General features: G+C 47.9%; 1 protein-coding gene across 1 annotated transcript in view; it reads left to right on the top strand.

Annotated features, from left to right (window-relative positions):
* The window catches only part of PDZD2 (PDZ domain containing 2), a 218,118-nt gene that overhangs the window by 188,227 nt on the left and 12,538 nt on the right, over positions 1–17,353 (top strand). The window contains exons 10-18 of the mRNA XM_036278868.1: positions 350–423; positions 573–798; positions 1,554–1,671; positions 3,254–3,386; positions 7,571–7,652; positions 9,116–9,150; positions 9,875–10,031; positions 11,186–11,988; positions 15,193–15,301. Of these exons, the coding sequence (XP_036134761.1) occupies positions 350–423; positions 573–798; positions 1,554–1,671; positions 3,254–3,386; positions 7,571–7,652; positions 9,116–9,150; positions 9,875–10,031; positions 11,186–11,988; positions 15,193–15,301 (1,737 nt within the window). The remainder of the gene's footprint in view (positions 1–349; positions 424–572; positions 799–1,553; positions 1,672–3,253; positions 3,387–7,570; positions 7,653–9,115; positions 9,151–9,874; positions 10,032–11,185; positions 11,989–15,192; positions 15,302–17,353) is intronic.

Below are 17,353 nucleotides of genomic sequence, written 5' to 3'. Positions count from 1 at the left end.
ACCATGAGAAAAGACTTGGGACTCAGTTTTTGCAGTTTGATCTCTAAACATAAGACATCTGTTATTAAACTTGGCAATGGCTAAAGAATAAGACCTTGATGCTTCCCTAAGTTGTTTTAATTAACGACGGAAATACAGAGTTACTGCAAAAGACTGTATTGCCATTCATTGTCCCATTTTGTGGCATTCCTGGGAGCTAAGCTAAGGAAAGTGGATTGGAACAATAAAAGTCCTTTTATAGAGTTGTAAATCAGGGGCCCTGTGGTATGCGCGCCTCTTACTGACGGAGCAGATAGATTCCCGTAAAGTCGGGCTTGCCGTTAATGTAATTCTCCTGTTTGGTCACTAGGGGATGAAATCCTAGATGTAAATGGAATACCAATAAAAGGCTTGACGTTTCAAGAAGCCATTCATACCTTTAAGGTAACAGCATTCTTATTGATGTCCTTTATTTTCTTATGTTTTTCTTCATTTCCTTCCGGCTTGCGTTTGGTTTTCTGTTTGTTCATTTTCACCCTTCGACTTAGGGGCAGTCTGAATGTTTTAGCTCTACTTTCTTTTTGTTTTCTCAGCAAATCCGGAGCGGGTTGTTCGTGCTAACAGTCCGCACCAAGTTACTGAGTCCAAGCCTCACGCCCTGCTCAACACCCACACACATGAGCAGATCCAGCTCCCCGAACTTCAACGTCAGTGGGGGAACCCCAGCGGCGGGCTCCGATGAGAGCGGCTCTTCGTCCCTGGGGCGGAAGGCCCCTGGGCCCAAGGACAGAATTGTCATGGAAGTGACGCTCAACAAAGGTGCCACCAGCCATTCACACCATAGTTACATGCTCTCAATAGCAGTGTCTTATTTGTTCCTAGGTTAACTTCTTATATTTTTTCTATCAATCGATCCTTTGGAACAGTCTGCTGTATAGGTTTTCTCTAAATAGACAGTGGGAGCAAAAGTGGAGATTTTCATCATTTTGCTAAAGTAAAGGGCAGTTACCAGTAGCCCACAGCCCTGTAAGCTCTCTGCAGATGAATCACGGTGTGTCCGAGACTCGTGTTTTAAAAAACCACTAACCAGCTTAATTCTAGGGCTAAAAGTTTTAAAGAATAAAAGATTGCAGGTAGGAATACAGTGAACACCAGTAACTAAGTCATGGGTGATCCCCACATCCTACTGCTTTTCATCTTTGTTTTCTTTCCCTCCTCACCACGTGTAGAAATAGAGACGCAATTAAACAATCACAAGCTTCGGTGATCAAACGAAAGATCACAGAAAACCCGAACTTGTATATCCAGAATAAAATATATTGCTTCAACTCTGCCTGTTTCCAAAACACTAGATTTGAGAGGCTCTTTAGAGGAAGAGAGCAGACCACTGACTAAGTCACCATCCAGTGTTAGCCGTGGTTCTGCCGTGGGCTCATTTCATGAACCGCCTGTGGCAATGTGGACACAGAAAAGCAGGATTTCCATGCCGAGTCTGGTTAGATACATCCGTGCAGCCTCACATCGCTTATGCTTCTTTGTGTTGTTGTTTTCCCTTTGGTCGATGCCTCTCGCAGAGCCCAGAGTCGGACTGGGCATCGGTGCCTGCTGCCTGGCTCTGGAGAACAGCCCTCCGGGCATCTACATCCACAGCCTTGCCCCAGGGTCCGTGGCCAAGATGGAGAGCAACCTGAGGTGCGTTGTAAACCCGACAGTACAGGTTTGAATACACTCACATGTAAGCAACCTGCCCCATTACATTCCTTTGCAGGGTTCTGGCCCTGTGTATCATTTGCAGAAATCCAGCCAGGATTATAGTGAAGAGCTTCTCCAAAGATGAAAAGCTCGTATAAATGAAAGTTGGTTGCATTAGAGATCCCTGGATCTTGGCTTTTTCTATGTTGTTCTTCTATTTGGACACCGAGGTCCCGTTTCAGAAATGACAAAGCACAACACTATACAGATAACTATGATTATCTAAATATTTTCTTTCACTTTTATATTCAGTTCTGTAAAATCCATTTGCTCTTAATGGTTCAGGATCACTGGCTACAATGAGAGTCCTCAAGTCATGCCCTTGAACCGGAGGCTTTTACTATTAAGTGCAATCTCTTGAACCTTTCCTGTAGTTTTATTTCTTTTTGAGTGGTGATATCTAGATACTTACTGTCTGAAGTCACTGCGTGTCTGATTTCTCAGTCCAGCTCACTGGGTTGTAGCCTGGGTATTCTGTTTATACAAGACATGCCTAGGTGTTCTGTTAAATAGTAGCGATGGGTCTGTGCCCACCTAAACTTCCCAAGAATGTACACATATTACACATAGCACTCCAAGCAAACGGTATCACCTTTCTCTATAAGCTTCTAGGTCCTTGAGCAGTCGAGGAATTGTCAAAATGACATTCCTTGAGGTTGCCATTTTGGGGCCCTGTTAATAGATTATATTATGTTTTTAGTTAATCATTAGAATGAATTTCCATATGAAAAAAAAAATTAGCAAATCATCCAAAGTACATTAAAGAAAATATACTTTTGGAACCCAAGGGGAAAAAAATCCTTTAATGACATCCCAAGATGATGTTTCTTTTTTGAATGGTTCCATATGTCTGGAGCCTGCCAAATGAACATTCTTCAAAACCCGTATAAAGAGTCTTTGTTCTCTCGTACTGACTTCTCTCCCTATAATTTCAAGTCAAAAATGGGCATCTTGTCCTCAATTTCTCATTTGTTCAAATTTGAAACGTTTTTACAAATTCTTGGGTAACCTTTGAGCTTCAGATATTTCCTCCTTAAATTATATTACAATAATCATTTCAAGATGGTAGGAAAAAAGAAATTGATGGTGGTCGAGGGGCATCATGTGATGATCAAGAGGTAGAGAGACCTGGGTTCAGCAGTGTGTGACCTCTGGATGACCTCTCTGAGCCTGTGGTCTTCTCTGCATAATGGGAATAATAATACCTCGTGAAGCACCGTTATGTGGATGACTTCAGGCAGTGCCTGGTATACGCTCCATGCTTGAGCACTGGCAGCCTGCGTCGTTGTCCTTATTATCTATTTTATGTAACTACGACTTCTAGAAATGTGGTAGATAAGCTAATGGCTTTTGCCAATTTAAAACCTAATGTGTTTACATGAATGGGTTGCTCTTTCCCATGTATGCAAAGATGGAATACGTTAAAGTATTCAGGAAAGATACCGTATGGTAGCCCCCTTCCGGAAGGAAACCTTGTAGAAAGCCGACTGTCAGCACCGTGTTGATTACGTTGCCTCCCTAGCCGCGGAGATCAAATCCTGGAAGTGAACTCGGTCAACGTCCGCCACGCTGCGTTAAGCAAAGTCCACGCCATCCTGAGCAAATGCCCCCCAGGACCCGTCCGCCTTGTCATCGGCCGGCACCCTAACCCAAAGGTGAAGTATTTCTTGCTGTTCTGAGTATGGGAAGACGGCTTGGCTGTTCCTCCAGTAGCAGTGACACACTTTACGGTAACCACACGTGCTCTTTGGTGAGACAGGACACTCAGCTGGGGATGGGAATCAGCCTGAGGCCACACAGTGGCCAAGGGGCAGACACACACGGGACATGGATCCTTGATCGGGACTTCTTCAGCCTCACATTCTTGGGAAATTTTATTAGACAATTCTGACAATGTTATTGGTGAATATAAACTTTGGTAGAAGGTAGCAGTGCTGGGTTCTGCCTCAAGAATATCCGAGAGCGTTAGACCAGATGACTTGTCCAGCTCATTCCTCACCTGAGCACAATACTTCTGTAATTAGACTTAAGGGCCCACTAATTTTTTTCAGCTTCGATACCACACTGTTGACCCATATTGAACTTGTAGGTTATCGAAGCCCCTGTCCCCTCAGCCTGTGCTGTTACTTGGTTATCTCTTCTAAACCTGGGAAGTTGCTTTTAATTTTTTCAGTTAATCACAAGACACCTCAACAAGTTCACCTCAACCCTCTTTCAATGCTAATTTTTGTTGTTTTGAGTACTCGATGTAAAAAATCTTTTAAAACTAGCTTGTCTCTAACATTATAATCAGGTTGTATTTTACAAAATTTAATCTTTTCCTTTTAACAACTCAAAATGCTCATTAAGAACATTCGTTCTTTCCATGCCTGTCCTGTGGCCACCCACCCTAGTATTATTTAATGATATCCTAAATGGCCCCTGGCCTCTGGCTTGATGGGCTTGTGTGCCATTTCAAGAACAAAGTCTGTGCCGTGTGGTCCTCCCATGTGCCACGGCTGAGATTTCCTAGTGTGGTCACTTCCTGGCCTGGCGTTCAGTGTCTCAGTGGGGGTCGTGTGGCCCTGGTTCTCCCGGGCTCCAGGGAGTGCTATCGGGCTGTGACCCCGTGCCTTGGTCCGGGAAGGGGATGTCAACCACAGTGCTTGGACAGAGACTGTTGTCATTACCCTGATTCAGAGCCAACGCCACTACTTTTTCTTCCAGATTGTTGTCTCTTGTCTACGTGCCTTCTCAAAAATGTCTCCTATAGAAACTTCTCGGATATCATTACTAGAAAATCAAATCCTGCTTCTTTCTTTTTCCAGCTTTTCTACTTCTCATCCCCTTGCTCCCCATTCTGTTCTGCGGTCCTGACTCTCCCTTAGACTCTGTCCTACTTCGCTTCCCGCCCTCCCCATCTTTCTCGGGGTCCCTTCTCACACCGGTTTGCCTCATCGTCACAGCTAGAACAGCCTCGGCACCTTCCTCCAGGGGCCTCTCTTGGGTTCCACACCCACGTTCCCTGAGGGGGAGCCCACGAAGCTGTGGCTGACCTAGCACATGCCTCAGCAACGTTACAGAAAGTTAAGCTCTCAGTGGTTTGCGGTCTGACAGCTTCAGAGCACGTCTGACTTCAAACCCATTGACCACAACACCGGTCATGGTGTGTTCAGAGGTCCGCTTCGTCTCAGCGCACAAGCATCTGCCTAATTTGCTAATACGGTCAAACAAACAAACACAAGTGGCATTTCCGTGCAGAGCACAGTAAATCCTGGTGGACGGTGGTCTGCAACCATTGGGCACACAGGTCGACGTGTGTTTCTAGCTGCAGGAAATGGTCCTCATGCTGGTGTTGGTGATAACGTCCAGCAAAACCAAACTTCAGTCTTTGCTTGGCCGGACTAAACGTTTCTCCCTAGGTAAACATGGCATTCTGAATTGTAACATCATACTATATTTTTCCTTTTGGTCAAGATTCCATTTTATGTTTAATGTATTTTTGTACCTCTTACCCCAGCATCTCATGCCAACAGTACGTTTTGATACTGAATGTATGTGCTTCCTTGGTTTTCATGTTGTTCCAAGAGAAATACCACGAGGATTTTCTTTTCTTCTGTTTCTCATAACGACTGGAGCAGCCGCTGCCTGCTTGGGACATTCAACCCCTCCAGGTCTAGACAAGCTGGGATTGTAGCAGCGTCTAGTTTACGTTAAGTAGAAGAAAGTAGTACAGGTCCATTTTAATTGGTGCGAGGGCTCTCAGCATGATTGGAATTATCTGGGAAATCTTTTACATGTTTCAAAGCCCAACCATTTTTTCCCCACTCAGAAAAACAATTGCAACTCTTGAAAGTCTAATATCAAGACAAAGTTGCAACCACTGTTTTAATGGGTATTTTCCCTGGCTCATGTATACAAAATTATTCTTTGCTTTATGAAGGGGTGAGTTTGTGTGTGTACAAGCAAGTGTATATGCCTATGTGCACGTATGTGTACATATTTTATTTTCTGTAAAACCTATGACAAAGTATTACATAAAGGCCAGGATGTGATTATGGTTAAATGTAATGCCAAATCTTGTATTGAAACATTTATTTACTTGAGATAAATTGCTACACTTAGCCAAATAGTATTTGTACTAAATGTTATGTTAGTAACAAAATTGCCATCCTAAGTTTAAAATATTCTTACCTTTAAAAAAAGAAACCATACAAGTTATGTAGTTGTCTTTGTAAATATCTCATAGTTTAGCACATATCAGACTTTTAAAAAAAATTTTCCCATGAATAATGACAGTTTGGATAGCAACATAAGGGGTGGGGGTGGGAGGAATCTATGAATTTACCATGATACCAATAAATATAAAAGGAAAAGAAGAGTTATAAAATCACCATTTTGAAAACTTCATCGTACTAATTGATTCAGGCTATAATAATCAGTGTTGCTAAAACCATTGAGTGAAAATATATTGGGAAGCAGGATATTGATACAGTCTCTAACTCTCTCCTCACAGATTACCATTAATGACCCCCCAGAATACTAGTAATCCAGTGGAGAAATCTGGTGAACTCCATCCCAGTCACTGATCAAAGTTGTCCCCAACTGGGAAGCACCCCGATGCTGAGTGCCCCTGGTGCACTGAGAAGGAAACGCGTTTTTTCGTTTTTCTGCCAAAAAATGCACAATCTAAATTTAAGCATGTAGAAACTATTAGACAAATTCTCTGAGGGCTGCAACTGGCCTCATTTCTTCCAAAATATCAGTATCATGAAAGAAAAGGAAGGCTCAGAACAGCTTGGCTGAAGAGAGACCAAGGAGACATGACCACTAGACTGTGAATTGAATTCTGGATCCTCCAAAACAAAATTCTGTGAGGCATAACCGTGCAGAAACGCTGGTCAGCGACAGCCCGCTGAGGGCCCACCAGCGAAGGAGCTCGCACGGAATGTGACTGTCACGTCACCGTGCACAGCGTTTAGTTCCCATGACATGTTTTCCCTGGCCAGATGGAGTTGATGAAAGAATCTGAGTGTCGATTCGCATTCTCGAGGAAAATCGTTATCTTATCCCAGGCTGGTACCACACTTTTGGCGAACCCCTTCCAGTCTACAGACACACTTTGAGTAGTGTTTCTGAAAAAGAACATTAGGACAATTGGCTAAATTGGAATGTGAAATGTATGTATGTTATTAGACAATCATTCGCATCAACATTGAATTTTCTGAATTTCATAATAGTACCAGAGTTATTCAAGAGAATGCCCTTTGCCTGGCTGGTGTGGCTCAGTGGTTGAGCGTCAGCCTGGGCACCAAAAGGTCGCTAGTTCGATTCCTGTTCAGGGCACATGCCCAGGTTGGGGGCCTGATCCCCAGTAGGGGGCATGCAGGGGGACAGCCAGTTGGATGTTTTCTCTCATTGATGTTTCTCTCTCTCTCTCTCCCTCTCCCTTCCTCTGTCTCTCTAATGTCAATAAAGAAAAAAAATGTTTTTAAGAGAATGCCCTGGTTTTTAGGAGCTACGTGATAAGATATGTACGTGTGAAAGGTCATGATGTGAGTTTGAAATTGTTTAAATAAAGTTTGGGGAGAAGAGTTAGAAGTGAGTGTTCCAGAGACAGGCAGATACCAGCCACTGTTTTGCTGAATGAATCTGGGAGCCAGTAGGAGGTTCTGATCTGCGCACATTGTTTCGAGCAGCCAGCTCTGCCTCCAGGCCCTGAGTGGTCGCTTCGGGGTGAGCAGAGCCCTCCTCCTCTGGTCTTCCTCTGTGCCCAGCTTCGCCTCTGTTTCTAGCTACTTTTTACTGGGGAAAGTAAATAAATGAAACCATCTAATTTGTGCTTTCTGCTGAAAATCAGGTTTCCGAGCAGGAAATGGATGAAGTGATAGCACGCAGCACTTATCAGGAGAGCAAAGAGGCCAACTCCTCTCCTGGCTTAGGTACTGTAATTGCACATTTTCGTTCAACGTTCAGAAGCGTCTCATTAGGTTCCCCCGCGGGGCACTCCTCGGTGCAGTATTACTGGATTCTCTGTAATGATCATGTCGGGCAGAAGTGGCTGTCAGAGAGATTCTGTGCTTTCTCTTAGCTGCTACTTTGGATATCTGCAGTTATTTAATCGGCTTTATTAGGGTTCCAGCCATACATGCTTCTCAGACTACTTGAAGATAATTTGCAAAAGCGAATTAGCATTTCATGTGTTTATGTACAACTCTCTCTCAGTGAACATGAAACGATAGCAAAATATCCGTTGTTTGGTATGTCAGTTATTAGATACAGAGTATATGATCCAAAAGCTGGGGATTTCTTGACATGAATTAAACGTTTCAAGTCCAGAAAGTCACAGAGGCTGCAGAAAGTTTGCTTCCCCTTCTCCTGTGGAAAAGTTCCAGCAGAGGAGGGCGGGGCAGTAAGAATTCCATGTGAACTGACAACAGGAAGCATTGCCCTGAGTCCTAGAAGTAATGTTTCCTACAGAACGGAAATGGGCAGGGACTGCGCAAACATGTCTGAACTTGAGATATTACTGACGTGTAGACTGATGTTGGAGGGAAAGGAACTGAGACTTGAGTTACTGGTTGTCAGAGGACAGGGAAGGCATAGGAGTTCTTGGAAACCATGAAATACCCTGATTATTTGCATCCATAATTAATACATTTAAAATTATGGCACAGCCATAATGGGCTCTTTATTCAACCAGCTCATTCTCCTGACCTGCCTGAAAGCTGTCCTCTCATAATCCCAGCATAGCCCCTCGATCATTCATAAAAGATTTCATTAAGCCATGATCCTCATGCCCAGGATCTTTTGGCTCGTGGCATATAATTTGAAGTCTCAATGCTGAGTCTTTTCACCCTTCCAGTAAAATCTAAAATAGATATTCAACCCTCTCCCCGGGTCTTTCATGAGTGTCTTGGGTGCTGTCCCTCTGTTCATTCATTCTTTAATCCACTCAACACACATTTCCTATCCAGGTGCATGCTGAGCACTGTGGGCTCAGATCAGTGAGGGTCTCAGCCTGTACATAGAGAGTTGAGGAAGGGAGATATGATGCATTCACTTACAATTCAATTACACTATGTGTACGGGAATTGGTGGATGAGGAGCATAAAATACTTGAGAAATTCAGAAGTTACTTCAGCTGTGATCATCACAGAGGTAGTGGCACCCAAGTTCAGTCTTCAAGCATGAGCAGAATCTTGGGAGGTGGGGCGGGATAGGGGTTGGGTTCACAGGTAGACTGCATGCATGTCAGTACTGTGCACATGGCCCATCAGTGCTAGTCAAGCAAAGAGGGTTTTGTTGAATGTGTTTGGCTCCTGTCATAGTTAAGGATGTAAGCCTGTTTGTAAGGATTTGAGCGTCATTATTTTGACAATATGGTGAATTTTTCTCCCAGCAGGTACCCCCTTGAAGAGTCCATCTCTTGCAAAAAAGGTGAGTCGGCGTGCGCTGCTGCCTCACTTGGGGCCCAGGAACACACCCTGGAGCCTGTGAGTCAAAGGTGAGGGCCTGGCCTGCATTTCTGTCCGTGAGGGATTTGGCCACTTGACACAGGAAACAGCAACAATGCTGATTTGAGAACAAATGTGTGTTTCTCTTATTAAATATTCATCCAGGAAAAGAATAGAGCAAAAAATAAAAGAACTGAGCTGCAGTTTGAAAAAATCGTTTTCAAAATGCTCCATAATAAGAGGGCCTCGGTCGGTTTGGGGGGGTCTGCAACTCTGAGGCGGCGGTGGAATGGTTCCCAGCTAGCTGTTCGAGGTCCCCGGGGATCTGAGCACAGGCTTCGGCTCCCCTGTGCTGCGTCTCCCCGGCAGGTTGAGCCAGTGGCTAGGAGTTGCCCTGTTTCCCTGTCTCTCCTCCTCAAAGGAGCGTTGACACATGCTGCTGTGGCTTTTTCTCCTCATCACCAAACATTTGGCCAAAACAAAACAAATATCTTAAAAATCACTGTCTGGCAGCAGCCGTTGGCTGTTGACTCGTGAAAGGTTTAAGTGAGCCATCCTAAAGTAAGTGGAAGTGGCGTTTACTGCCACAGCTGTTTCGAATGACCGTGGATTAGAACAAAGTGTTCTTGGAAAGATAGGAAGTAATTACTGTTGAAAAGGATCGCTTCTGGTGCGCCTCCCGAGCCTGACCTTGTCTTCCTCCGCAGGCCTCCCTGGTCTCGGAGTCCGAGCTTGCCCAGTACTTCGCCCAGGACGTCCCGGGCCCCTTGTCAGACTTCCTGGTGGCCGGCTCTGAGGACGAAGACCACACGGGGAGCTGCCGCAGCACCTCCGAGGACGGCAGCCTGCCCCCCAGCACCCCCAGTAAGCGGCGGCTGGTTTCCAGAAGACCACGGTGCTGGGATATGGAAAGGGAGATAGAAACAGGCCTCTGGCCGAGCAGAAGCCATCTCTCTAGCTTGACTAGATTCAGAGTTTATTTGGAAAAGGCAGCCCGCTGTCGATGTCGGGTCACTGAATTCCGAGCGTAGGGCCTGGGCGCACGTTCTACACCGAGCGCGAGGTGGCCCAACCCGACCGCCTTCAGGTGCCACATCCACACGGAAGTCCTGAAATGTGTGGTGTCGAAGGAAGGGCACCCTGGTGGCCTGTGTTTTAGGGGAGTCCTAGCCAGGGCCCTTCCCTCCCCAGAATCTAACTCGATTCTGTTTAGAAGGCAGTGCGTGCGAGGGTCCAAACTTGTGAGAGACAGAATCTCATTGCTTATCTTCTCGATATGAGAAAGTGATCGGAGGTGACCCGTACCGACTGCTCAGCCCTCTGCTGGTGTGGTGTCCTTCTCGATTTTAGTTCTGATGTGTGAACAAGACAAAGCCTGTCTTAGGAGGAGCAGGCGACGGCGCCCTGCCCTCGTGCGGAGCAGCGGACGAGCGTACCCTGGTCGCCTAGAAGGGTTTCAGGTGGAGCCCCATGTGACTTTTCCCTATGTTAGTCGGATGTGTCGAGTCTGCAGAGCAGCCAGGCCCTTCTTCCTTCCCGGGTGGAATGATTATAGATTCTAATCTCGGGCTTCACCGTGCCACCCACTCTGGGCGCGTACATGCCCCTCAGTCAAGCCCGCCTTTCTGCTGACGAAGGAAGGGCCTCAGATGATAACAAGGCCCCGGCATGAATCCCTAAGGAGGAATTCTCAGCAGCAGCATCTGGGTTGAACCCCAGCAATGCGTTAGATATCCTGAATGGTGACAAATTATGTATTTCTGTCTCTAGGCAGCACCCATGTTTAAGTTAAGCAATCAGAGGTTTAGGCACACGCAGAAATACAAGCACAGAAAGGGAGGCCAGCGGGAGCGAGGGTGCGGGCGGCCCTCTGCGGGCCTCGAGAAGCTGCATCTGCAAGCCTGGTGCGGGCGGCCAGCCGGTGCAGGGGGCGGTTGTGGACGGAAATGCTCGGGGGTTAAACGGCAAGATCAGGCCAGACGGGAAACTCTTTCATTGGACTTTCCTCTCCCCGCCAGCTCACAAGGAACCAGGGAAAGCCAGGGCCAACAGCCTGGTGTCTCTAGGAAGCCAGCGAGGCTCCGGGCCCTTCCACAAGCAGGTGACAGTTGCCAGACAAGCCAGTCTCCCGGGGAGCCCGCAGGTCCTCCGAAACCCTCTCCTCCGCCAGAGGAAGGTGGGCTGCTACGACACTGACGCCAGTGACGAGGACGAGCTGGAGGGCGAAGGGGACTGCATCTCCCTCCCGGGGACCCTCCCAGGGCCCGGCAGGCCTCTGACAGAGGACGACCCTAGGCTTGTCTTGACAAACTCTTCCAAGGTCAGGGGTGTCGACAACCACGAGGAACAGCCCCAGAAGACACTGGTCAGCAAGGCCTCCTCGGTGCCTCTCTTTGGCAGCTCGTTGAGCTTGGAGGAGAGGGTCCCAGGGAACTTGGGGAGCACTGCTTCCCATGCAGCCATCCTGCTGTCCTCTGCAGAGGCCCCCAAGGGTGGCTCTGGCTGCTCAGAGAGGAAGGAGCTGTCAGGATCCAGGAGTTCCCCCAAACTGGAGTGCAGAGCCGATACCCAGAGCCCAGCAAGCACGGACGGCCCCGGCGCCCCCCAGCAGAAGACCAAAAGCCTGGCGTCCAGGCACAAACCAGTGGCCAGGGTCAGCCCACACTGCAAGGGGCCGGCGGCCGAGGCCAGGCCCAGCGGGTTGGAGCCAGCACGCCTGACTGATGGAGCTAATGACCCTGGTGGTCTGGAATCTAAACTCCAGGCCACTGCAGTCCAAGTGACCACGACTGGTTTGCGACCAGGGGGAACCATGGAAAAGGTAACTGATTTTCTCGTTACTCAGGGTCCTGGTGGGTGTTGTGTGAATGAATACGAAGTGCGTTATGACTCATAGGGTCGCCTGCCTGAAAGCGAGGCTGATGACTGGAGCAGTGTCTTCGAACATCGTTCACTCGTCAGCACTGACTGCTGGGGGCCTGGTCATGTATCAGCAGGCTGGGAGCGGGAAGGGCCCGGGTGCTGAGTCACACATCATTCGGCCAAAGGACACATGCTCTTACCTGTACACGGAACCTGTGGTTGATGATGGAAGGGCAGTGAGGGAACACCCTGGGTCTGGTCCCGGTGTCCCCACTGACGGGTTGGGTGACCACTTGATGTCACCGAACCTTTCTAAGCCACGTGAAGTAGGGCTGCCGTTTGCCCTGATCGACTCAGAGTTGGGCGGCCATCAGACCTGGGGTAACAGTGATGATCTCCTGAACGACCCTTATTTTTTAAAACTGTCTACAGTGATTATATGCAATTAAAGCTACTCATACCCTGTTGTATCACATGAGAGAAATGTATAGTGCCACCACATGAAATGCAAGTTAATATTATTTATGTTACTACTTGCGTCAGAAGGATCCAGAATTATCGAATTGCTTGTTTTTAAAATTTTCAAAATACCTCAACTTTAGCGAGGAGAGAGGAAGAGAAACGTATGTTATTTAAATCTCCTCAATATAAATGGACTGTCTGAGCAAAGAGTTTGAGATCACTTGAGGCCATATTTATAAAGATGTGTATTTAAGTGGTTCCTATAAACATGTATGTAAATAGACCCAGAAAATATTAAGTCATAAAAACTATACTAAACAGAGGGGTTTTCTTAACCTTATAGAAAAAGTACAAATGCCCTGGCCAGTTTGGCTCAGCGGTTAGAGCGTTGGCCCACGGACTGGAGAGACCCGGGTTCGGTTCCCGCTGAGGGCACGTGCCTCGGTTGCGGTTTATCCCCGGCCCTGGTTGGTCGTGCGGGTGGCAGCCACTCGATGTGTCCCTTTCACATCGATGTTTCTCTCTCTCTCTCTCTCTCCCCCTCCCGCTCTACCTGAACAAAAAAAAAAATGTCCTCAGGTGAGGATAAAAAAGAAAAAGTAGAAATGCACTTTTTTTTTTTTTTTGCCTCCTCCTAAAAAATTATTATCTCCAACTAGCATGTTTGTTTTTAACTATAACGTTCAGCTACTGGGTAAACCTTTTCTTTTAAAAGTATCATTGACAAGTTCTGGATAACTATATAAAGCCAAATGGGCATTTTTATTCGTAAAATTTGTATCTATTAAAGTAAGGGCTTTTGCAATTGTGAATTAGTACTCTCAATATTAACTTTGAACAACAACATTTAAAACTTTTATACCAAAGTTTAATTTTTGTCTTAAAAATATTAGTTCAAACATTTGATTTTATTTATGCATGAGGAAGAAAATAAAGTCTTGACTCTCAAATATTAGAAGCCAAAAAAAACAACCTTTCTCTTTTGGTAAATAGGTTGTCTTCTGTTTTTATGTAATACTTTTTAAAATCGAGAGGACACGCCCTGGCTGGTCCGGCTCAGGGGTTAAGGCCTCTGCCCACACAGAAGGTCTTGGGTTCTAGCCCTCCAAGGGCAGTCCCTCCCTGACTACCAGGCCGAGGAGCTGAGTTTACAGTCTTGGATATCACTATGTGATATAAAAACAATAAATCTTCCATCTATATAGCCTTTTGTATGATGCATGCTGTTTTTATAACTGTTATCTCGTTTAATCATCTTTTATTAAAAATCCTATGAGTTAGGTCAAGTCTTCTCATCCCTATTTTTTTCCAAATTTTTAAAAATTGTGGTAAAATACACATAACATAGTTTACCATCATAACCATTTTTTTTTTTTTTTATCCTCACCCGAGGACATTTTTTTCCATTTTTTGTTCGGATAGAGTGGGAGGGAGAGAGAGAAACATCGATGTGAAAGGGACACATCGAGTGGCTGCCACCCGCACGACCCAACCAGGGCCGGGGACAAACTGCAACCGAGGCACGTGCCCTTAGCGGGAACCGAACCCGGGTCTCTCTGGACCACAGGCCGACGCTCTAACTGCTGGGCAAAACCATCCAGGGCATCATAACCATTTTTAAGTGTACAGTTCAGTGATATTAATAGTCATGTTATTGATCCATCCCCACCACCCATCTCCAGAACGCTTCATCGTGTAAGATGGAAATCACGCCCATTAAACTATAACTTCCCAACGCCCCTCCCTAAGTCCCTGAAAACACCGATCTGCTTTCTGTCTGATTCTGACTCCTCTAGGCACCTCGTGTAAGTGGGATCATGCAGTACTTGTCTTTTTGTGACCGGCTTATTCTGTGACTTAGCATACTGTCCTCAGAGCTCACGCATGTTGTAGCAGGTGTCAGAAGTCCTTTCCTTTTGGGGGTAACATTCCATCTTATGTATATAGCACATTTGTCTTATCAGCTCAGCTACTGATGGACACTTCAGTAGCTTCTACATATTAGCAAATGTGAATAATACCTTCTATGAACATGGGTGTACCAATATCAAGACCCTGCTTTCAGACTTGGGGTATATATATCCAGAAGTGGGGTCGCTGGGTCCTATGATACTTCTATTTTATTTTAGGAACTTCCACACTCCAAAGTGGCTGCACCAACTTACATTCCCCCCAACAGTGTACGAAGTTCCAATTCCATCTCCTCACCACTTGTTTGCTGGTGTGTGGTGTTTTTTTGTTTTTTGGTTTTTCTGAGAGAGAGAGACATCAATTTGTTGTTCCACTTATTTATGCATTCCCTGGTTGGTCTTGTATGTGCCCTGACAGGGGATCAAACCTGAAAACTTGGTGTGTAGGGACAATGCTCTAACCAACTGAGCTACCAGCCAGGGCTCTACTTCTGATTTTTATTATGGCCTTATTATAGCCACGCTAACGGGTATGGGGTGTATCTTTCTTCGGTTTTGATTTGCATTTCCCTGATCACCCACATCTGAACATTGCGAACCCTGAGGTTTAGGAAGAGGGACCAGACCTTGCAGTTTCCCGTGGACTTTAAACCCCGTGTCTGGGTCTCGGGGCTCCCTGCCCAGGGCTTTCAGAATTTCCCCAAACCCGCTCTCCTCTGTATACAATGTCTTGGGATGCAGACGACCGGAAAGGTACTGACAGTGACTTGCTGTTGTGATCCTTGTGCCAGGACTCTCTAGGGAAGCTGACCATCGGGCATGGGCCCCACCCAGGTGCTGGTCGCCTCCCAGACAGCCTGCCCGAAGCGGAACCCGACCAGGGGCAACAGCCCAGGATGGGTAAGATTATTTTATCATTCATTATGCTTCTGGAGGGGAGGGGAGACGTTCCCCTAAAGATCGTTCCAAGTGGAGAACTTAAAGGGGGGAAACCTCTTACACAGATTAGTGACATTTCGAAGCTGCCCACCTCGAACCCCGTAGCTGGATCACCGTGCCTGACTCGGTTCCTTTCCCACGCCCCACGTGTGTCCTCTCGCTCGTCGCTCCTCGCCTGTTCTGTGACATGCACTGCAAGAGCGACCGAGATGAAAACAGGGACTGCCCGCAACCTCGACACTCTGTTTATGTGAAATCAGATGCGGGTGACAGGGTGCTGCCAGGCCCCGACAGGCGTGCTGAGCCCCGGTGACCAGTAGCCGCACACCGGGAACCTGCTCTCGTTAGGAAGCTCTGCCGGTACCTCCGTGTCCTCCTCACCTGCGGCGTCATTTGTAAAGGCTGCTGGGCCTCCTGCCTCTCGAGGTGCCGTGACTGAGTGAACCCTCTTCCCATTACTGGGCATGTGAGACAGTTTCCAAGGGAAGGATTATTTTCAGAGGTGACATCAGGACAGGCCCCTGTGATATGTATCTCCCTCTAATAAAACCCCTTTTAAGTTACACACTTTGCAATACAGAAAAATTGCTAACAAAAATGTAGGGTTTGTTCAGCGAATGAATCCGAACCTGAAAAACCGCCTTTATCCCCTCTTCTGTCTCGTTGCTCCTTTTCCTCCTCATTGGCACCGGCAGAAGCAGGAGGGTCACGGAGGGAGTTCGGGGAGGCCAAGCAGGAGCTGGGGTGTGAATCTCGGCTCACCCTGGCTTTCCCGGGGCCTGGGGAAGTTTCGGAGGGTCTCCAGGGGGGTCTGAGCCAAGCTGGTGTTGCCAGGTGCTCGCTACACAGAGGGCCGGTTTCGGGGCTCAGCTCAGTATGTGCATGAAGCACTCTCAGCACGATGCTGAGTTCTCACAATTAGTTCTTCGTTAGTGACGTGGAACTTCAGGAGGGAAAAGCCAGGCGAGGTGATCTGTGTGGAAAACATGGGGTGACTGGAACATCTGGGGCCACACTTGTCAGAGCCAGAACTTCCATGGTGACAGTTTTCACGCCGCCTCAGACCTGTGGTCCCTGAGAAGGCAGCGAATCTAATGTTGTTTATGCCCGCCCCCCATGAGATGTCGTGCCAGAGGCGGACAGGTCAGCCCGTGTGAGGCTCAGGAGGAGGGCAGCTCCCGGGCGTGCCATGGGGGCCTGGCTCCCCCGCCCCTGGCACAAGTCACCCCTGCACCTCTGAACACTCTTGCTGCTTCCTGCTTCCCTGCTGTCGCTCGGTGTCCTTCCTCACCCTCATCACGGGCCCAGCCCTCCCCCAGAGCCCCTCAGCCCCCCCCCCTCGTCACAGCTCCCAGGGACGGCCTGTCCTCCAGTTCTCTGAGCTTGGTCGGGACACAGCGAAAGCTCCGTGTAGCCGGGCATCCTGGTGTTCTCCCAAGTCGGCCTCACCCTCATCACGGGCCCAGCTCTCCCCCAGAGCCCCTCGGCCCCCCCCCCCTCATCACAGCTCCCAGGGACGGCCTGTCCTCCAGTTCTCTGAGCTTGGTCGGGACACAGCGAAAGCTCCGTGTAGCCGGGCACCCTGGTGTTCTCCCAAGTCGGCCTCACCGCTGCGCTAGGCAGTGAGCCCGAGTCCGGCGCGTGGACTGTCTGCTGCGCACACGGTCCGCCAGATGCTGGGATAGAGCAGGGGGGGGGCTCCGCCGTCCACAGAAGCTTCGGAACACACTGGGCCCCACACAGCCTGGCTGCTGCCGTCACACAGCCCGTGGTGCAGAGAAGCCCAAGGGGGGCCTGGCGAGCCCCATCCTTAGAGTGAGCGAAGGAGAGGGAGGGCAGAGCACAGGTCCGCCCAGCGGCCAGCCCGAGCGCCCAGCGTGGCAACCGGGTGCTGGTGTTAGACGTGCGCCCTGCACCCAGGCCAGAGGCTCCGTGTAGGCTGTGGAGTGTTTCTGAGAAAGACAAAAAAAGACGGAGACTGTTTATAGTTTTCCTTGAATTTCATTGTTTTCT

Source organism: Molossus molossus, unplaced genomic scaffold (genome assembly GCF_014108415.1).
Source record: "Molossus molossus isolate mMolMol1 unplaced genomic scaffold, mMolMol1.p scaffold_m16_p_3, whole genome shotgun sequence".
Taxonomy (NCBI): domain Eukaryota; kingdom Metazoa; phylum Chordata; class Mammalia; order Chiroptera; family Molossidae; genus Molossus; species Molossus molossus.
This window is presented reverse-complemented; position numbering and strand designations above follow the sequence as displayed.